Source organism: Rhincodon typus, chromosome 39 (genome assembly GCF_021869965.1).
Source record: "Rhincodon typus isolate 14 chromosome 39, sRhiTyp1.1, whole genome shotgun sequence".
NCBI lineage: Eukaryota > Metazoa > Chordata > Chondrichthyes > Orectolobiformes > Rhincodontidae > Rhincodon > Rhincodon typus.
Window position 1 is genome coordinate 11,297,821 of NC_063370.1, and position 16,750 is coordinate 11,314,570.

General features: G+C 39.8%; 1 protein-coding gene across 1 annotated transcript in view; it reads right to left on the minus strand.

Moving 5' to 3' along the window:
- The window catches only part of LOC125487289 (heterogeneous nuclear ribonucleoprotein U-like protein 1), a 42,440-nt gene that overhangs the window by 7,488 nt on the left and 18,202 nt on the right, over positions 1 to 16,750 (minus strand). The window contains exon 3 of the mRNA XM_048618227.1: positions 6,004 to 6,142. Within this exon, the coding sequence (XP_048474184.1) occupies positions 6,004 to 6,142 (139 nt within the window). The remainder of the gene's footprint in view (positions 1 to 6,003; positions 6,143 to 16,750) is intronic.

Below are 16,750 nucleotides of genomic sequence, written 5' to 3' on the forward strand. Positions count from 1 at the left end.
TTTCTGAAGAAGGGTCCAGACCCCAAAACGTCAGCTTTCCTGCTCCTCTGATGCTGCTTGGCCTGCTGCGTTCATCCAGCTCCACACCTTGTTATCTCAAACATAAAAAGATGCAGTCTTTACATGCCTCCAACTTTAAAAGAGACCAAATACTGTTAGAAAAAGGTATATCATCATAAGATATGTGACACAGAAACAATAAAATCACAAGACTTCCATCCATTTACCCCACCAACCAACCTTTAACTTATTATATCATTTTACACTTGGGACAACACATCTGTAATCACTTTATCTTTTAAAGCAATGTGAATAATCTTTAGATTGAACTCCATCTGAACAGTCTCGCACCTTGATTTTTAAACTGTTCAATGAACACATGGATTATAGTCAGAATAAATTAATATTTCTTTGTTATCATTGGACATAGATTTCCTAGTATTTCCAAGAAGAGACAGATAATAATCCCGAAGTCTCCTTTTCCAAGGAAGAGTACTTCCTTACTTTCTTATAGAAGTAGCCCAGTGGCTTCTTTATTCCCAATTTATCTTGTAACAAGATTGCACCTACCCAACTCACTAGCATCAATTGCCGTTTTACAGCCTAGGTAAGGTTAGGGACGGCTAACACCTGTTAATTTATTAAGCTTTCCATCAACTTCTCAAAGGCCGCTTGGTATTCTGCTGTTTCTACCACTTTTGCGTATTTTTCTAATAAATTCATTATAGGTACAGCTATTGTGCTGAAGTTACACACAAATATCTAGTAAAACCCACACATACCTAAAAATCTTGTGATTTCTTGTTTAGTTTTTGGAATGGGGCATTCTATTAGTGTCTTCAATTTTGCTGTTCTTGGTAACATTTATCCTTACTTACAATATGTCCTAGTAATGTTAACCTTGCTTTTGCAAGTTAACTTTTGGCCAAATTTATCATCAAGCCAGAAAATTGCAATTGCTTAAGGTCTTCACATGTGTTACTGTACATTACGACGTTGGCTAACTATACTACAACAGCTTAGGTACTTCAGCTACAATTTAATTCATATGCTATTAGAATGGCACAGAGGCATTCTTTAACTTAAATGGCATGTCTTAACATTGCTGTAACCCATCCGGTGTAACAAAAATGGACATTCCTCTAGCCTGTGATGTTAATGTCACTTGCCAGTATCCCTTCGAGAGATTAGTCAGGGAAAGAAATGACGCAATGCTAACCCTATTGATACAATCTTCTAACCAAGGAATTGGATAATAATTTTTTTCCACATTACTGTATCTGGTCAACATGAAATCTATTTGATCCACCCAGTTTAGAAACCAACACCACCGCTGAACTCCAGTTACTGTGGCTAGGTTCAATCAAATGATTTTCCGCTATGTTTTGAACCTCTATTTCTATCTCCTGAGGTTATTTTATTGGTACTGACTCTCCAAGTATACACCAGGCCCAACTAATACAATTCTACAGATTTCCCTACATTTCACAAGTCACCTTGCTAGATCATCTTTTGTCTGCCTACTTAGAGGAAGGACAGAGTGTCTAACTGGCCCAGCATTTCCACGTTGGCTAATCATACTGTAGGACGTTTGCTTTTTGATCCGTCTACCTCTCCTTCTAACTCATTCTTATTGTCTGTCATCCTCCCCTCCTCTTACAACCTGACACACTTACTCCTCCTTATCCTCTTTCCTGTAATGACATTGCTTCAACATGTTTATGTCATATAACCTATATTTATCAAAGAGTATTTATCAAATAAGCCACTTTATTAATCCTCTTATTTACCAGTGAATTTCACTTTCATAGTTTCATATGGCAAAGTCAAAAATACCAGTGCAGCAAACTTTTTATTAACTGGCACCTATGGGACCAGGCACATCATCAATGCAAAAACACATCCTAAGTAACAATAATACAGGGGGTACACACATTACTGTTATACTTTATTTACAGCATAAAACACTTAAATAATAATGCAATATTGCCTTACTGGCGGAGAGCCTGGTCAGTCGCACCTTCAACTGACTACTCAGACATCATAGAGATCGCGATAATACAGTAAACTTTTTGCATTTGAGGTATATAAATTTTGCCAGTTTGTCAAGAGCGCCAGTTAAAACAAAGTTTGCTGTACTTCATCTCTTGCTTGAAAGATTCTAGTTGTAACACGTTTGCACGTTCTTTCACTTTTATCTGCAAATTTACGTGCTTCTATCAATTTAAATGGATTAAATCTGGTAGATTCATTAGGAGAATCTCTGGTAGCAAGCAGTAGGAAATCTAATAATTTATCCTAATCATGTGTGTATTCATGACATTATGATTCAATCATTTTGGAGTGTCTAATGCTTTCTCTCAAAAGCTCCCTACCTACAGAGATGGCATGCTGTTGAATTGAATTATTTTATACCCAAACTGAAAGACATCCTGTATTGTAATTAGTAGACCATAATGAGTAAAAAAAATTGAGTCAACTTTTCCACTACTGCCTTAGCTGTAATTGTTCTTAAAGGAATAACCAGTTGTTATTTCCGTGATAAGGAAAAACTGGTTCCCTGCTTTCACTTTTGATAATGGTCCTATACAATCTAACACTTTACTAAACGTTTCTTCAAATATATTTAAGTATTAAAGGTGCTGATTTAACTACAGGTTAAAATTACCTTGCACCTATGACATGGTTTACAGAATAGCAGTGTCCTTATGAAGTCTTGTTTATCATTGCTTGATTTTTCCGTTTTCCTGCATGATGTGCCATGGGAATTTCATGTGCCACTCTCCTCACAATGTCGCCCTACATTATTACATTAATGAACAACCGTCCATTATTTTGTCTGCAGGTCTGTGACTGTATCTCTGCTTCCTCATCAGAACTCAGTTTTCAATATAACAGTAAGCTGGAACTCCTTCAGCTTCAGTGTGAACTGACTGTGCTAACTTATTCAACTCTGCATCTGCTTTCTGAGCCTCAATTAATGAAGACAAGCCTAACACTTACTTTGCATTATCCTCGTTCTTAAAGACAGTTTCGTCTACTCTAACGTTTGTTTGTGGTGTTGCATTACTTTGACCTGTGGTGATAGATGTTGATTAGCCATTGCCCTTGTCACTACACAGCAATGGAAAAACGCCTATTCCTGTAACTATTCAGTCTCTTTAGCGTCACACCAACTTCCTCTGTACTTAAAGGTACAATTTGATCTGTGATATTTTCCTCTGTGGTTCTCTTTTTGGACTCATTTTTATTAAGACCTAATAAATCCCACGGGCTTCCCATGCCACTTCCAGCATTCTGAACAAAGGAAACACAGAGGCCTTCAAATTTCACCTCCACCCTCAGGATCTTCAATCCCAATCTGAGAAGGCAATTTTAGGGCTAGCCCAGCTATCTTCTCTTTCCCCTGGCTACTTACCCTCCTTTCATTCTCCCACTTCCTATTCCTTTCGAATTCATGAGGGTTTAATTTTACATATCTGCTCAGAATCATCAGCCATAATTGCTGCATATCCAGCAATTGCAACCCTTTGGTCTTTAATGTAGGTTGTTATTACAGAAGGTAATGATTTTTAATTTGTTCCAAGAGAATGAATCATGCAAGGGCTTCACAGCTCATTTCAGTTCCTAATGTTTGTAACTATCTGTCAAAGTTACTTTGTTTAACCCTTTCAAATTCAGTGTAGGTTTATCCAGTCTGTTTCCTCAACTTTGAAATGTTTTGCTTATATGCTTCAGGCCCTTACTCACATGCATCCAGAATAGCCTATTTTAAATTGTCATAATCCCTAGAAACCTCTCCTGACAGTGATCTGTAAATTTCTGGTTTTAGCTTTACCAGCTTTTTAATTCTTTTACTTGTGATAAGCTGCTTTAGCTGTAACTCAATATTGACTGATGTCTTACTACCCAGAGTACTACTCAACCCAAGTGTTGCGCTAGCTGTTTGATTATTTCTGCTCTTTTAGCTCTGGCAGGCAACCCCCTTCTAATCTGGAGAGAGAGATAACAAGGAGTAGAGCTGGATGAACACAGCAGACCAAGCAGCATCAGAGGAGCAGGAAAGCTGACGTTTTGGGTCTGGACCCTTCTTCAGAAAATCACAGAAAATCTCTTCTAATTTACTTGCTGATTCAAATAATCTGGCTTTTGGGATCTCTTTAAAGTTTGTCAGGAACAAAGGCTTGAATAGTTTCCAGTGTCTTTTTTTTCAAATTATACAAAACCCGGTTCTTTCTTTAATCCTTTATCACCTAACTCCACACTCAAATCATCATCTTTATTCTAAGATAATCCCAGCAAACAGCCCCAATCTCGTGATGACCCATTTAGGAAGGCACACTAATACTAGAGCCCCACGAGTCCTGGTGTTGTCACAAAAGTAAAGTAAAAAATGTAATCAAATTACTCAAAGTCACCAAATTTACTGCCTGATGAACTCAAGTTAACAGAAATTACTGACCAAATCTGCACTTAACGAGAAACTATTATATATATATCAATTTCAGAACTGAAATTGACTCAGTCCTAACCACAGGCAAACAAAATTTGGATTATCAACTTCTAACTCTCTAACTTAAACTCCACCCTTTCCTAAACCCCTACACATATGCAGACAGATAAATACAAACGAAACAAAATGTTATGGGTGGAGCAAAAATATTAGGGAAACACAACTCAATAGTACCACTCCACAGGATTCAATGAGGTGCTGTTTTGCATCTCCAAGTTCTTCTAATCTCTGGTCTTCTTTTTTCCAAGTACTTTCAGTCTGTACTGCAGTTACAGAGCAGTTGGCCCAATAATTGCTTAGTTTCTCAGGCGCTAGCTACAGTGAGCAGTTTACAGGCAAATGTTAAGTATGAATAGCTAGGGACAGAGAGATGCTGACTTTTGAGAGTCTGATGGCTTTCCCTGGTTTAAAACAGTATCGGATTTCCTGTGCTAATCTACAAATGGCTCATCAATACTACTGGACATAATTTTCACATCAATTGGACTGATCACTGCCATCTAGATTTCCATAAAAGGTGTGCTATGTTACAGCTACAGGTAATGTTCTTTGATCACATTAAGATAGCTATGACCTCAACAATAAAGTGAAAGACCACATACAACCTAGATAAAAGCTCCTTGAAAGAAGTGAAAAAGTTCCATTCACAACTTGTGAAAAGTGTGGTCAGTCAGCCAGCAAATTTGACATAATGCCTCATCAAAAAAAAAACTTTCCAACAAATACCAAGGTGTCATTTGGCTAGTGGTGAGAGGGCACTACCTGTCAGAACCTTCATACACACCCAGACACACTGTGCCACCGCATGCAACCTTGAGATGGCTGTGGTGGTGAAGACACTGTCACACATCCCTTTCTGGAATGTATCTTTGCAGAGAAGGTCTGGAGACAGATGTAATGGTTTTTGTCAAAGTCTATCCCAAGCAGCGCCGCGATGCAAGACTGTTTGCTCCACAGGCTGTTCCGCAGGACACACATTGAGACAAACATTGACTGTGCCTGGCAGGCCATCAACATGGTGAAAGCCCAAAACTAGTTGATCTTCCAGTGCAAAGAGCTGACCTCGACCAAGTCTTGCAGACTGAACATTTCAAGGTCCAGGACTACATGTTGAGGAACATATGAAAGCTAGGGACAGCTGTCAACACAGAGGGAAAAGGCCCCCATCCAAGATCTTTCTGCCACAATGTGAAGAGGGTCTGCTACGTTTTGGGATACCTTCGTAGCCTTAATGGGAATGGAAATAGTAATAGTTCCCTTTCATGTTTAGAAAATGCTTTTTTTGTTGCAACTGGATTGAAATCTAATGAAGAATGTCAAAATTCCACTGTGCTTTTTGCAAAGTCTGTGCGGAACTGCTTTGTACTTGTTGTATTTACTTATTAATATTTATAAGGTATATTTGTGAAATAAAAAATGGTCAGATAAAAAACTCAATCTCATTTACTTAAATCATTCAATGGTGGTGAAGTGGCAGCATTATCACTCACCGGCTGTAACTCCTGTCCTCTCTGTATTCATAATATCCATGTCCTTGATCAGAGTATGGTCTCTTTCTGTTCATCTGCGTCTCCTGTTTGATGTCTCTTTGATCTGCATGCTCCTCCTTTACTTGAACGGGCTGCAATTCTGCAGAAGCAATGCACTGGATTAAAACATTGAAAGTCCAGTTAAAAAGAAAAGCCTGAAGAATATTTCAAAGTCATTTGATACTGGAGATCTCATTCTGAAAAAGGAAAAGTCACAACTTTTAAAACATGACAGGTCATTCACAATGCGAGTGTCAAATAATTACCGAAGTAACGAAATTCAAGCTACTAGAACACAGATTCCCATTTCCACAGGAATGTAAAGAATGGGCAGAGAAGACAAATCTCCTGAAAATTCTGACTTTTACAACAAGGATCAAATATGTTCAGTTTGATAAAGTCACAGCTTTGTGCTTAAATGGAGACTGGCCAGTCATAATGGCACAGGAGAAGGCAATTGGCCCTTCGAATCCACATAGGCTTTTTGTGGAGCAATGGAATTAGTACAATTCCCCACACGATCTATCCCTGTAGGCCTGCAGGTTTACTACCTTTAAATTCACAGAATTGTTATGGTGCAGAAGGAGGCCATTTGACCCATCGTACACTAATTGTCCAAATGAACAATGCACCTACTGCATTTACCTGCTTTCCCTCTGTAACGCCGCACAGTGCAGTTAAAAGTAGTTTGGACGGTTTGTTTTTCTTTTTCTGCCATCAACTTTATATAGTTCTTTATTTCTAACAATCTAATTCCCTTTTGAATGCTTCAATTGAACCTAGCTCCACCATACTCTCAGACAATGCATTCGAGTTCTTAAACACTTGCAATGTGAAAAGGATTTTTCTCATGTTACTTTAGCTTCTAATTTTAACCTGTATCCTCTCATCTTGATCTCTTCAAAAGCAAAAACAATTTCTTCCCCACTTACTCTGCCCAGATCCTTCATGATTTTGCATATCCCAATTAAATCTCTCTCAGCCTTATTCTCCCCTAAGAAAACAATCCCAACTTCTCTAATGCTAATATACATTCCTTTTAACCAATCTCCACTCAACAACTATGACTACATTAAGCACAACGAACATTTTGTCAAGCCCAGTTCAGAATTAATATCTACAGAACCTGGCTCAACATAAGCGCACACAGCCACACTTAAGGACCAGTTGCAAGACCTGCAAAAGGTTGGTATCCTGCCTGGTGATAGGAATCTTCATTATAGTTCACTAAATCCACATACGTATACGCTGTCCAAAAGTGATGGTCTCTTTACACCCTATTTTATCAACATAATAAAACAAAATATTCCAGATGATGGGGATCTGAAACAAACAAAACAGGAAGTGCTGGAGAAACTTAGCAGGTCTGGCAGCATCTGTGAAGAGAAAACAGAGTTAACGTTTTGAGTCCCATGACCCTTTTTCAGAACATATTTTCTTATGTAATGACTGATTCTGTATATGAATTAGGCAAGTGGTCTCTCTCTCTCACACACACAGATACAGAAGGATTTGATCATTTAGCAAAGGCAATACAAGACCTATACAGTGTCAATGTGTTCTTTTGACTCTGGTTATTCACCAACGTAACTTTCAAGGAAACTTTACATTTTCATTTTGTCATTATCTCATTGGAATCAAGATGAGCCACGAGTGGCTGAATGTGTTTTCACCTGAGCTGAATTCCATTTTAACAACACCTTGTAGGCCCAAATTATCATGTTGCCACAGAATCCCCTCTTGCTCACTTCTTTGTCTCCGAGATGCCTGACAGACCAAACCAAACACATCCTTTTTACTGTTTGCAGTGCACAGTGTACCAATTGTGGTCGACCAGCCCATGCTTATAAATTTCAGAACACTTTTTTTTATTCACTCGTGAGACACGGGTATCGCTGGCTGGCCAGCATTTTAATTGCCTGTCCCTAGTTGCCCACTGAGAAGGTGTTGGTGAGCTGCTTTCTTCAACTACTGCAGTCCACCTGCTGTAGCCTGACCCACAATGTTCTGAGGGTAGGAATTCCAGGATTTTGACCCAGTGACAGTGACGAAATACCAATATATTTCCAAATCAGGATGGTGAGTGACTTGGAGGGGAACTTGCAGGTCATGGTGTTCCCATTATCTACTGCCCTTGTCCTTCTTGATGAAAGTGGTCGTGGGTTTGGAAGAAAGATGCTGTCTAAGAATCTTTGGTGAATATTCACATAATATATCAATATTAGATCTGATTCTGCTACTGGGTCACCTTTACTAATTAATTACCAATTCCTTTATTCCAGAAAGGTCTCAGCGGACTGAAAAACCTAGTGTAACACCATTGTTCATAAAGATGGAGGCAGAAAAATAATATAAATTACGGGCTGATTAATGCAACATTTATCATTGGGTAAATGCTGGAATCCATTAAGGGAGTAGCAGCAGGACACTTAGAAAATCATAATATAATCAAGCAAAATCAAACATGGTTTTGTGTGAAAAGGAAATAATATTTAACAAATTTATTATAATTCTTTGAGGATGTAACCAGTGTGATGGGTAAAGGGGAACTAAGAGACATCATGCATTTGGATTTCGTAAAGCGTTTTTAGTGAAGATATTACATAATTGTTTACAATGCAAGATAAGATCTCATGGTGTTGGGGGCAATATACAGGCAGTACCTGGGTTGTAAACAGGTTCCGTTTTTAAGTCTATTCACAAGACAATTTGTTGCATATCAGAACACAGTACAGGGAACATAAAACAGCAAATTTCTAAGTATGAGGGAGCGTGCATACTTGGATCTTTAAAATGGTTATTAATAAACCCATATCAGCGTTCCTAAGTCAGACATGTGTAAGTCGGAAACTCCCTGTATTAAATTGGCTACAGACTTGGTTAATTGACAGAAATGGGGAATATGAAGAAGTAGATCATTTTCAGGCTGGCAAACTGTAACCAGTGGAGCATCACAGCAATTAGCACTGGGATCTCAACTATTCACATTCAATATTAATCACTTGGATGAAAGGACAGTGCGTACTGTATTCAAACTGACTGTATCAGAAAGCCAACTTCTGAAGTGGAATCAGAGTCAGAACTAGATAAAGTGAGTGTGCAAAAATTTAGTAGATACAGTAGTGTGGGAAAATTTGAGGTTGTCACTCTGTGGAAAAAACATAAGCAGATTACTGTTTAAACGTACAGAATACAGAATGCAGCAGTCTCAAAGGGGGCCTGGGTGTCTTGGTATATGAAATTACAACATGTTAACATGCAGGTGCCACAGTTAAGTTAGAAGACAAATTAACGTTGGCTTTTATTACAAGAGGGATGGAGTATATAAGTAGGGAGGTTTTGCTACGTTTGCGTCGGTGAAACCATAACTGAAGTACTGCCAGCAGTTTTGGATGGATATATCGGAGGCAGTTCAGAGAAAGTTCACAAGGTTGATTTCCAGGACGAATGGGTTCTCAGAGGAAACGTTCAGAAGCTTGGGTCTGTACTGATGAGTTTACACAAATGAGATGATCTTATTATGACATAAGATTTTGAAGGAGCTTGACGGGTTTTTTTTTATCCTTACAAGCAAAGTTTAAAATAAAGGGCCTCTTATTTAAGATAGAGACGTGGAGGAATTTCTTCGCCGAGAGACATTAATCTTTGTAATCTTCCAGAGTGCAGAGAAGCTAGATCATTGAAGATATTCAAGGCAGAGTTAGAAAAGTTGCTGATCTACAAAGCAGTCATGCATTATGAGGGATAGGGAAGAAAGTGAATTTCACGCCACTGTCAGATCAGCTATGCTTTTAATGAACGTTTCATCAGAGGCTTAAGTTGCTATGAATTGTGTTCCTTCTAGAGTATTAGAGTCATACAGCACAGAAACAGACCCTTCAGTCAAACCAGTCCATGCCAAACATAATCTAAACTAGCCCCACTTGCCTGCTCCTGGCCCATAAACTCCAAATCTTTCCTATTCATGTACTTATGCAAATGTCTTTTAAACATTGTAATTGCACCCACATCTCCCATTTCCTCTGGAAGTTCATTCCACACATGAACCACTCTCCGTGTAAAATAAAAATTCCTCATGTCTTTTTAAAATCTCTCTCCTCTCACTTTAAAAAAACCTTGAAATCCCCCATCCTAGGGAAAAGGCACCTACCATTAGCTCTATCTATAACGTCATTATTTTGTAAACTTTATCAGGTTGCCTCTCAACCTCCTACGCTCCAGTGAAACAAGTCCTAGCCTATCCAGCTTTTCTTTATAACTCAAACCTTCCATACCCAGCAACATCCCGGTGAATCTCTTCTGAACCCTCTCCAGCTTAATAATTTCCTTCCTAGAACTGGGCACAGGATTCCAGAAGATGCATCACCAATATCTTCCCAACATGACTTCCCAACACTTACACTCAAAGGACTGAGCAATGAAGTCTAGCATGCCAAATGCCTTTCTAACTACCCTGTCTATTTGTAACACAAACTTCAAAGAATCATGTACCTGAACCCCTATGTAGGTGGTTTTTTTAAAAAAACGCACATGGACTATTTTGTATTTTCTAATCAGCCAATTCAGGGATGTTATTACACACTTCTGCAGCAAGTGGGACTTGAATGCAAGTTTCGTGGCAAGGAGGTATGAACACTACCATTGTACCAAAAAAACCAAAATTCATACCCATATTTACACACAGCCATTCACAGAGATCAGCCACTCCCATCAGGGAACTGAACCTTGGTCTCACAGGGCAGGCACTATACTAACATGGAGCTTCCTCACACATAGACTCCGGTGCAGGCGCACTGACGATGCAGGGTGACAAAACGTCTGCAATCAAACACACTGGCTCAGCGAGCAAGTCTACAACCTCAGCCACAACCCAAGCTACAAATCTTTTCAAAAACTTTAAACATCGACTGTTGATTACAAACTAATTAATTGGTGTAATTCAACTGAGTAATAGAGACATCTGACAAATATGCCTGCTGTGTGCTGAAGAACAACTTGTATCAAAGGAGAGGCCAATGCAGCAAATCGGTAAATAATTTGTATTCTGAATCAACAGGCATGAGAAGGGGTGGGGTGCAAATCCACTGTGCAGATCAGTCCACAAAACTGATGAACGATAAATATGGGTATGAATTTTGGTTTTTGTGGTACAATGGTAGTATAATCTTAACATATTATTTCCTTTATCTAGTTTCTACTTTCAAATTAAAGATGATGGTGGTGAAATCTGAACCAAGCAAGCTTTAACACTCAGAACTCCTTTGAGCTGATCGGGAAATGCTATGAACAAGTAAGCTACATTACAAGCACTGATCCAGATTTGGCATTACTTGGGAAATGTGCTGAGCAGATTTAATGTTTGTGTAATCAAGTAATATCTTCTGCACTGAGTCGCCATTGCCCTTCACTTGCAATCAGATATCTGGTGACAGTTCAAACGGACTATTCAGATAGCACTTACGAGGATTAGGATAATGTGAGGGCTTATGTCTATTCAGTGGGCTAATTACAAGAGTTTGTGGGATGATACCAACAGGCACCCAAGCCACATTCCATCTTGTAGGGGAGTGAAGTCTCAAGTTACATCTGACAGGATTTTGCACACAAGTGAAAGAAATAGATTAAATGCCCAATAACATAACTAGGTACGGCAGCAATTAATAAGAAAAAGGAGAACAGACAGAATGCAGGTAAATCACAATCACCAGAGCTCTGTTATTGAGTAAACTGTTGGGCCTGCCGGCTAACAAGTGTCTGGGTCTTAAAAGAAGTGCCTATTAGGATATTTAATAAATGGTTTTAATTTACAAATGAAACATGCATTGTTGGGAAGGCTGGTATTTGTTGCCTACCCCTAACTACCCTTGAACTGAGTGGCTTGCTAGGCTATTTCAGAATCATAAAAGATAGGAGCAGGGGGAGGCCATTCAGCCCTTTGAGCCTGCTTCGCCATTCATCACTATCATGACTGATCATCCATCTCAATAGCCTAATCCTGCTTTCTCCCCATAACCTTGGTTCTCATTCGCCCCTTGTGCCAAATCTAGCCACCTCTTGAATACATTCCTGGAGTGCAAGAGCATCCTTCCTCAGAAAAGGAGACTAAAACTGCACACAATATTCCAGATGAGGCCTCCCGAAGGCCCTGTATAACTGCAACAACACATCCCTGCTCCTGTACTCGAAACCTCTCACAATGACGGCCAAAATACCATTTGCCTTCTTTATCGCCTGCTGCACCTGCATGCTTACCTTCAGCGACTGGTGCACAAGGACACCCAGGTCCCGCTGCACACTCCCTTCTCCCAATTTACAGCCATTCAGGTAGTAATCTGCCTTCTTGTTTTTGCTTCAAAAGTGAATAACCTCACATTTATCCAAATTATACTGCATCTGCCATTGATATGGCCACTCACCCAACCTGTCCAGATCATGCTGAAGGATCTCTGCATCCTCATCACAGTTCATCCTCCCACCCAGCCTGGCATCATCTGCAAACTTTGAGATATTACACTATGTTCCCTCATCCAAATCATTAATATGTATTGTGAATAGCTGGGGTCCCAGCACCAATCCCTGTGGCACCCCACTAGTTACTGCCTGCCAATTTGAAAAGGACCCACTAATTCCTACTCTTTGTTTCCTCTCTGCCAACCAGTTTTCTATCCATCTCAATACACTTCCCCCAATCCCATGTGCTTTCATCTTTCACAATAATCTCTTACGCGGGACTTTGTCAAACACTTTCTGAAAGTCAAAATATACCACATTGACTGGCTCCCCCTTGTCAACTCTACTAGTTACATCTTCATAGAATTCCAACAGATTTGTCAAGCATGATTTCCCCTTCATAAATCCATGCCGACTCTGTCTGATTCTGTCACAGCTTTCTAAATGCTCTGCTATGAAGTCCTTGAATTTTCTCTACTACTAATGTTAGGCTTACTGGTCCACAATTCCCTGTATTCTCTCTACCTTTTTGAATAATGGAGTGACATTAGCTATCCTCCAATCTCCATAGTCTATAGAATCCTGGAAGATGACCACCAATGCTTTCACTATTTCTACAGCCACTTCCTTGAGTGCTCTGGGATGTAGATTATCAAGTTCTGGGGATTTATCCATCAATTTTCCCAGCACAATATCTCTACAAATACTGATCTCCCTCAATTCTTCCCTCTCACTAAATCTCGTATTCGCCTGCATTTCTGGTATCTGATTTGTGTCCTCTTTTGCGAAGACAGTACCAACGTATGTATTCAGTTGTTCAGCCATTTCTTTATCCCCTATTATACATACCCCCATTTCTGTATGTAGGGGACCTACATTTGTCTTCACCAATCTCTTTCTCTTCACATACCTACAGAAAGTCTTAGTGTCTTTATGTTTCCTGCAAGCTTACTTTCGTACTGTATTTTCCCCTTCTTAATCAATCCCCTGGTCCTTCTTTGCTGAATTCTAAACTGCTCCCAATCCTCAGATATATTAATTTTCTTGGCCAATCTGTGTGCTTCTTCCTTGGATTGGATACTATCTCTAATTTCCTTGTAAGCCGTGGATTGGCTCTTTTACTCATTTTGCTTTTGTGACAGACAGGAATAAACAGTTGTTGCAGTTCCCCCATGCGTTCCTTGAATGTTTGCTATTACCTATCCACTGTTATCGCTTTAATGAACTCTCCCCAGTCTATCAAGGCCAACTCAAGCCTCATATCTTCATACGTTCCTTTATTAAAATTCAACACCCTAGTCGCCAAATCAACAACCTCACTCTCCATTTTGATAAAAAATTCTATTACGTTATGGTTGCTCAACCCCATGGGATCTTGCACAGCTAGACTGACAATGATTCCCTACTCATTACACAGCACCCAGTCTAAGATGGCCTGTTCTTTAGTTGGCTCTTCCAAATATTGGTCAAGAAAACCGTCCCGTATACACTCCAGGAATTCCTCCTCTAAGACACTGTGGCTAATTTGATTTGCCCAATCTATGTGCAGATTAAAATCACCCACAATCATTGATATTCCCTTATCACATGCATCTCTAATTTCCTGTTTAATGCCATTCCCAACATCACCAATGCAGTTTGGATGTCTAAATATAAGACACTCACAGATGTTTTTTGCCTTGGTATTTCTCAACTCTACCCATACAGACTCCACATTGTCAGAGCTAATATCCTTTCTCACTATTGTGTTAATTTTCTCTTTAACCAGCAATGCCACTCCACCACCTGTTCCTTTTTGCCCATCCTTCCTAAACACTGAATACCCGGGGATATTCAGTTCCTATCCCTGGTCACCTTGCAGCCATGTCTCCGTAATCCCAATTATATCGTACCCATTTACATCTATCTGAGCGATTAGTTCATCCACTGTATTGCAAATGCTCTGCAAAATTAAGGCACAAAGCCTTTAATCCTATCTTTTTAACATAATTTGTCTTGCTCTTATTTTTCTCAATAGCTCAGTTTGAATTTTGTCCTTGGTTTCTCTGCCTATCACTTTTCTTATTCCTTTTCTACCTTTTGTTTTTGTCCTTGCTCCCATCCATCTCTCACTCTTTACATAGGTTCCTATCCCCCGGCATATTAATTTAAAACCTCCCCAACTGCTCTAGCAAACACTTCCCCAGGACATTTGTCCCAGTCCTGCCCAGCTGTAACCCGTCCAAGTTGTACAGCTCCCACCACCTCCAGAACCAGTACCAATACCCCAAGAATCTGAAACCCTCCCCTGACACCATCTTTTCAGCCATATATTCATCCGATATATCGTCATTTCTGCTCTGACTAGCATGTGACACAGGTAATAATCCTGAGATCACTACCTTTGAGGCCCGATTCCTTAACTTTCTTCGACCACCGGCTGTTCACTCTCTCCCTCCAGAATGTCCTGTACCCACTCCAATACATCCTTGACCCTAGCATCAGGGAGGCAATATACCATCCTGGAGTCTTGTTTGCGGCCACAGAAATGCCTGTCTATTCCCCTTACAATTGAGTCCCCTATAACTATTGCCCTGGCATACTTTTTAACCCCTCCCCTCTGCAGCAGAACCAACCATGCTGCAACGAGTTTGGCTGCTGCTGCTTTCCCCCGAGAGGTCATTTCCCTCAACAGTATCCAAAATGGTATATCTGTTTTGTAGGGAAATGACCTCAGGAGATTCCTGCACTACCTGCCTATCTCTCTTGCTCTGTCTGGTGGTCACCCATTCACTTCCTGCCTCTGGAGTCTGAACCTGCGATGTGACCACCTCTCTATACGTGCTATCCACGATACTCTCAGCCTCGCGGGTGCTCCACAGCGTCCCCAGCCGCTTCAAGCTTCCAGGAGCTGTAACTGGAGACAATTCCTGTACACATGCTGACCTGAGGGGCTGGAACTGTCCCCAGCCTGCCACATGGAACAAGAGGATCAAATCTGAACTTTGAGCTCACCTGCCATGGTTTACTTGTTTAAATTATACCTTGGAGAGTACTTTATATTAGATTAAATCAAAGCCAAGCAATTAATAGTCAACCACATTACTGTGGACATGTTTTTGAGAAATCATGTTTGGAATTCTAAGGAAGTAATACGTGCTGAGGGCATTTGACAAGGTGCCACATTGAAAATTATTGCAAAAATTTTAAAAATCATAGCATACAGAATCGTATACTAACATGGATAGAAGATTGGCTGGCTAACAGGAAGCAGAACGTAAGCATAAATGGGTGTTTTTCAAACTGGCAAGATATAAAAGGCTGGCATGCCACAAGGTTCGGAGTTGGGACTTCAACTGTTTACAACTTATACAAAAGACCTGGATGAAGTTATGGACTAAAATTGCTGACGACACAAGGATAGGTAGGAAGGTACGTTATTAAGAGGACATAAAGATGATGCACAATAAGTATAGATAGGTTAAGTAAGTGGGAAAAGATGTAGCCAATGGGAGTGTAAACGTGGAAAAACATGACACTGCCCATTTCAACAGGAAGAATTAAAAAATATATTATCTAAATGGTGAGAGATTGCAGAGTTCAGAGATGCACAGACCCGGATGTACTAACATATGAATTATAAAAGGTTAGTACACAGGTACAGCAAGTAAGTAGGAAGGCTAACAGAATGTTATCATTTATTGCGAGGGGAAGTGAATACAAAAGTAGAGAGGTTATGCTTCAATTATAAAGGGCACTGGTGAGATCACAACTGAAGTACTGAGCACAGTATTGGTCATTTTATTTAAGGAAGGATGTAAATGCATTAGGAGGTAATTCAAAGAAGGTTTACAAGATTAATGCCTGGAATAAGAAGGTTGTCTTATGACGAAAGGTTAGATGAACTAGGCTTGCACACATTAGAGCTTAGAAGAGTAAGAGCTAACTTGGTTGCAAGATCCTGAAGGTCTTAACAGGGTAGATATATACAGGATGTTTCTTCTTATGCGAAAACCTAGAATGAAGGTCAGCCACTTAAAGAAGACGAGGCAATTATTTTCTCTCAGAGGGTTGTGCATCTTTGGAACTCCATTTATAAAAAGGTGAAGGAAGCGGAGTCTTTGAATTTTTTTTGGACAGAGGTATATATATCCTTGCTTAGAAAGGGGTCAAAAGGTTGTTGGGGAAGGCTACAATGTAAACATGAGGTTACAATCAAATCAACTAAAATTTTATTAAATAACAGACCAGGCCCTTGGGACTAAATGGCCTACTTCTG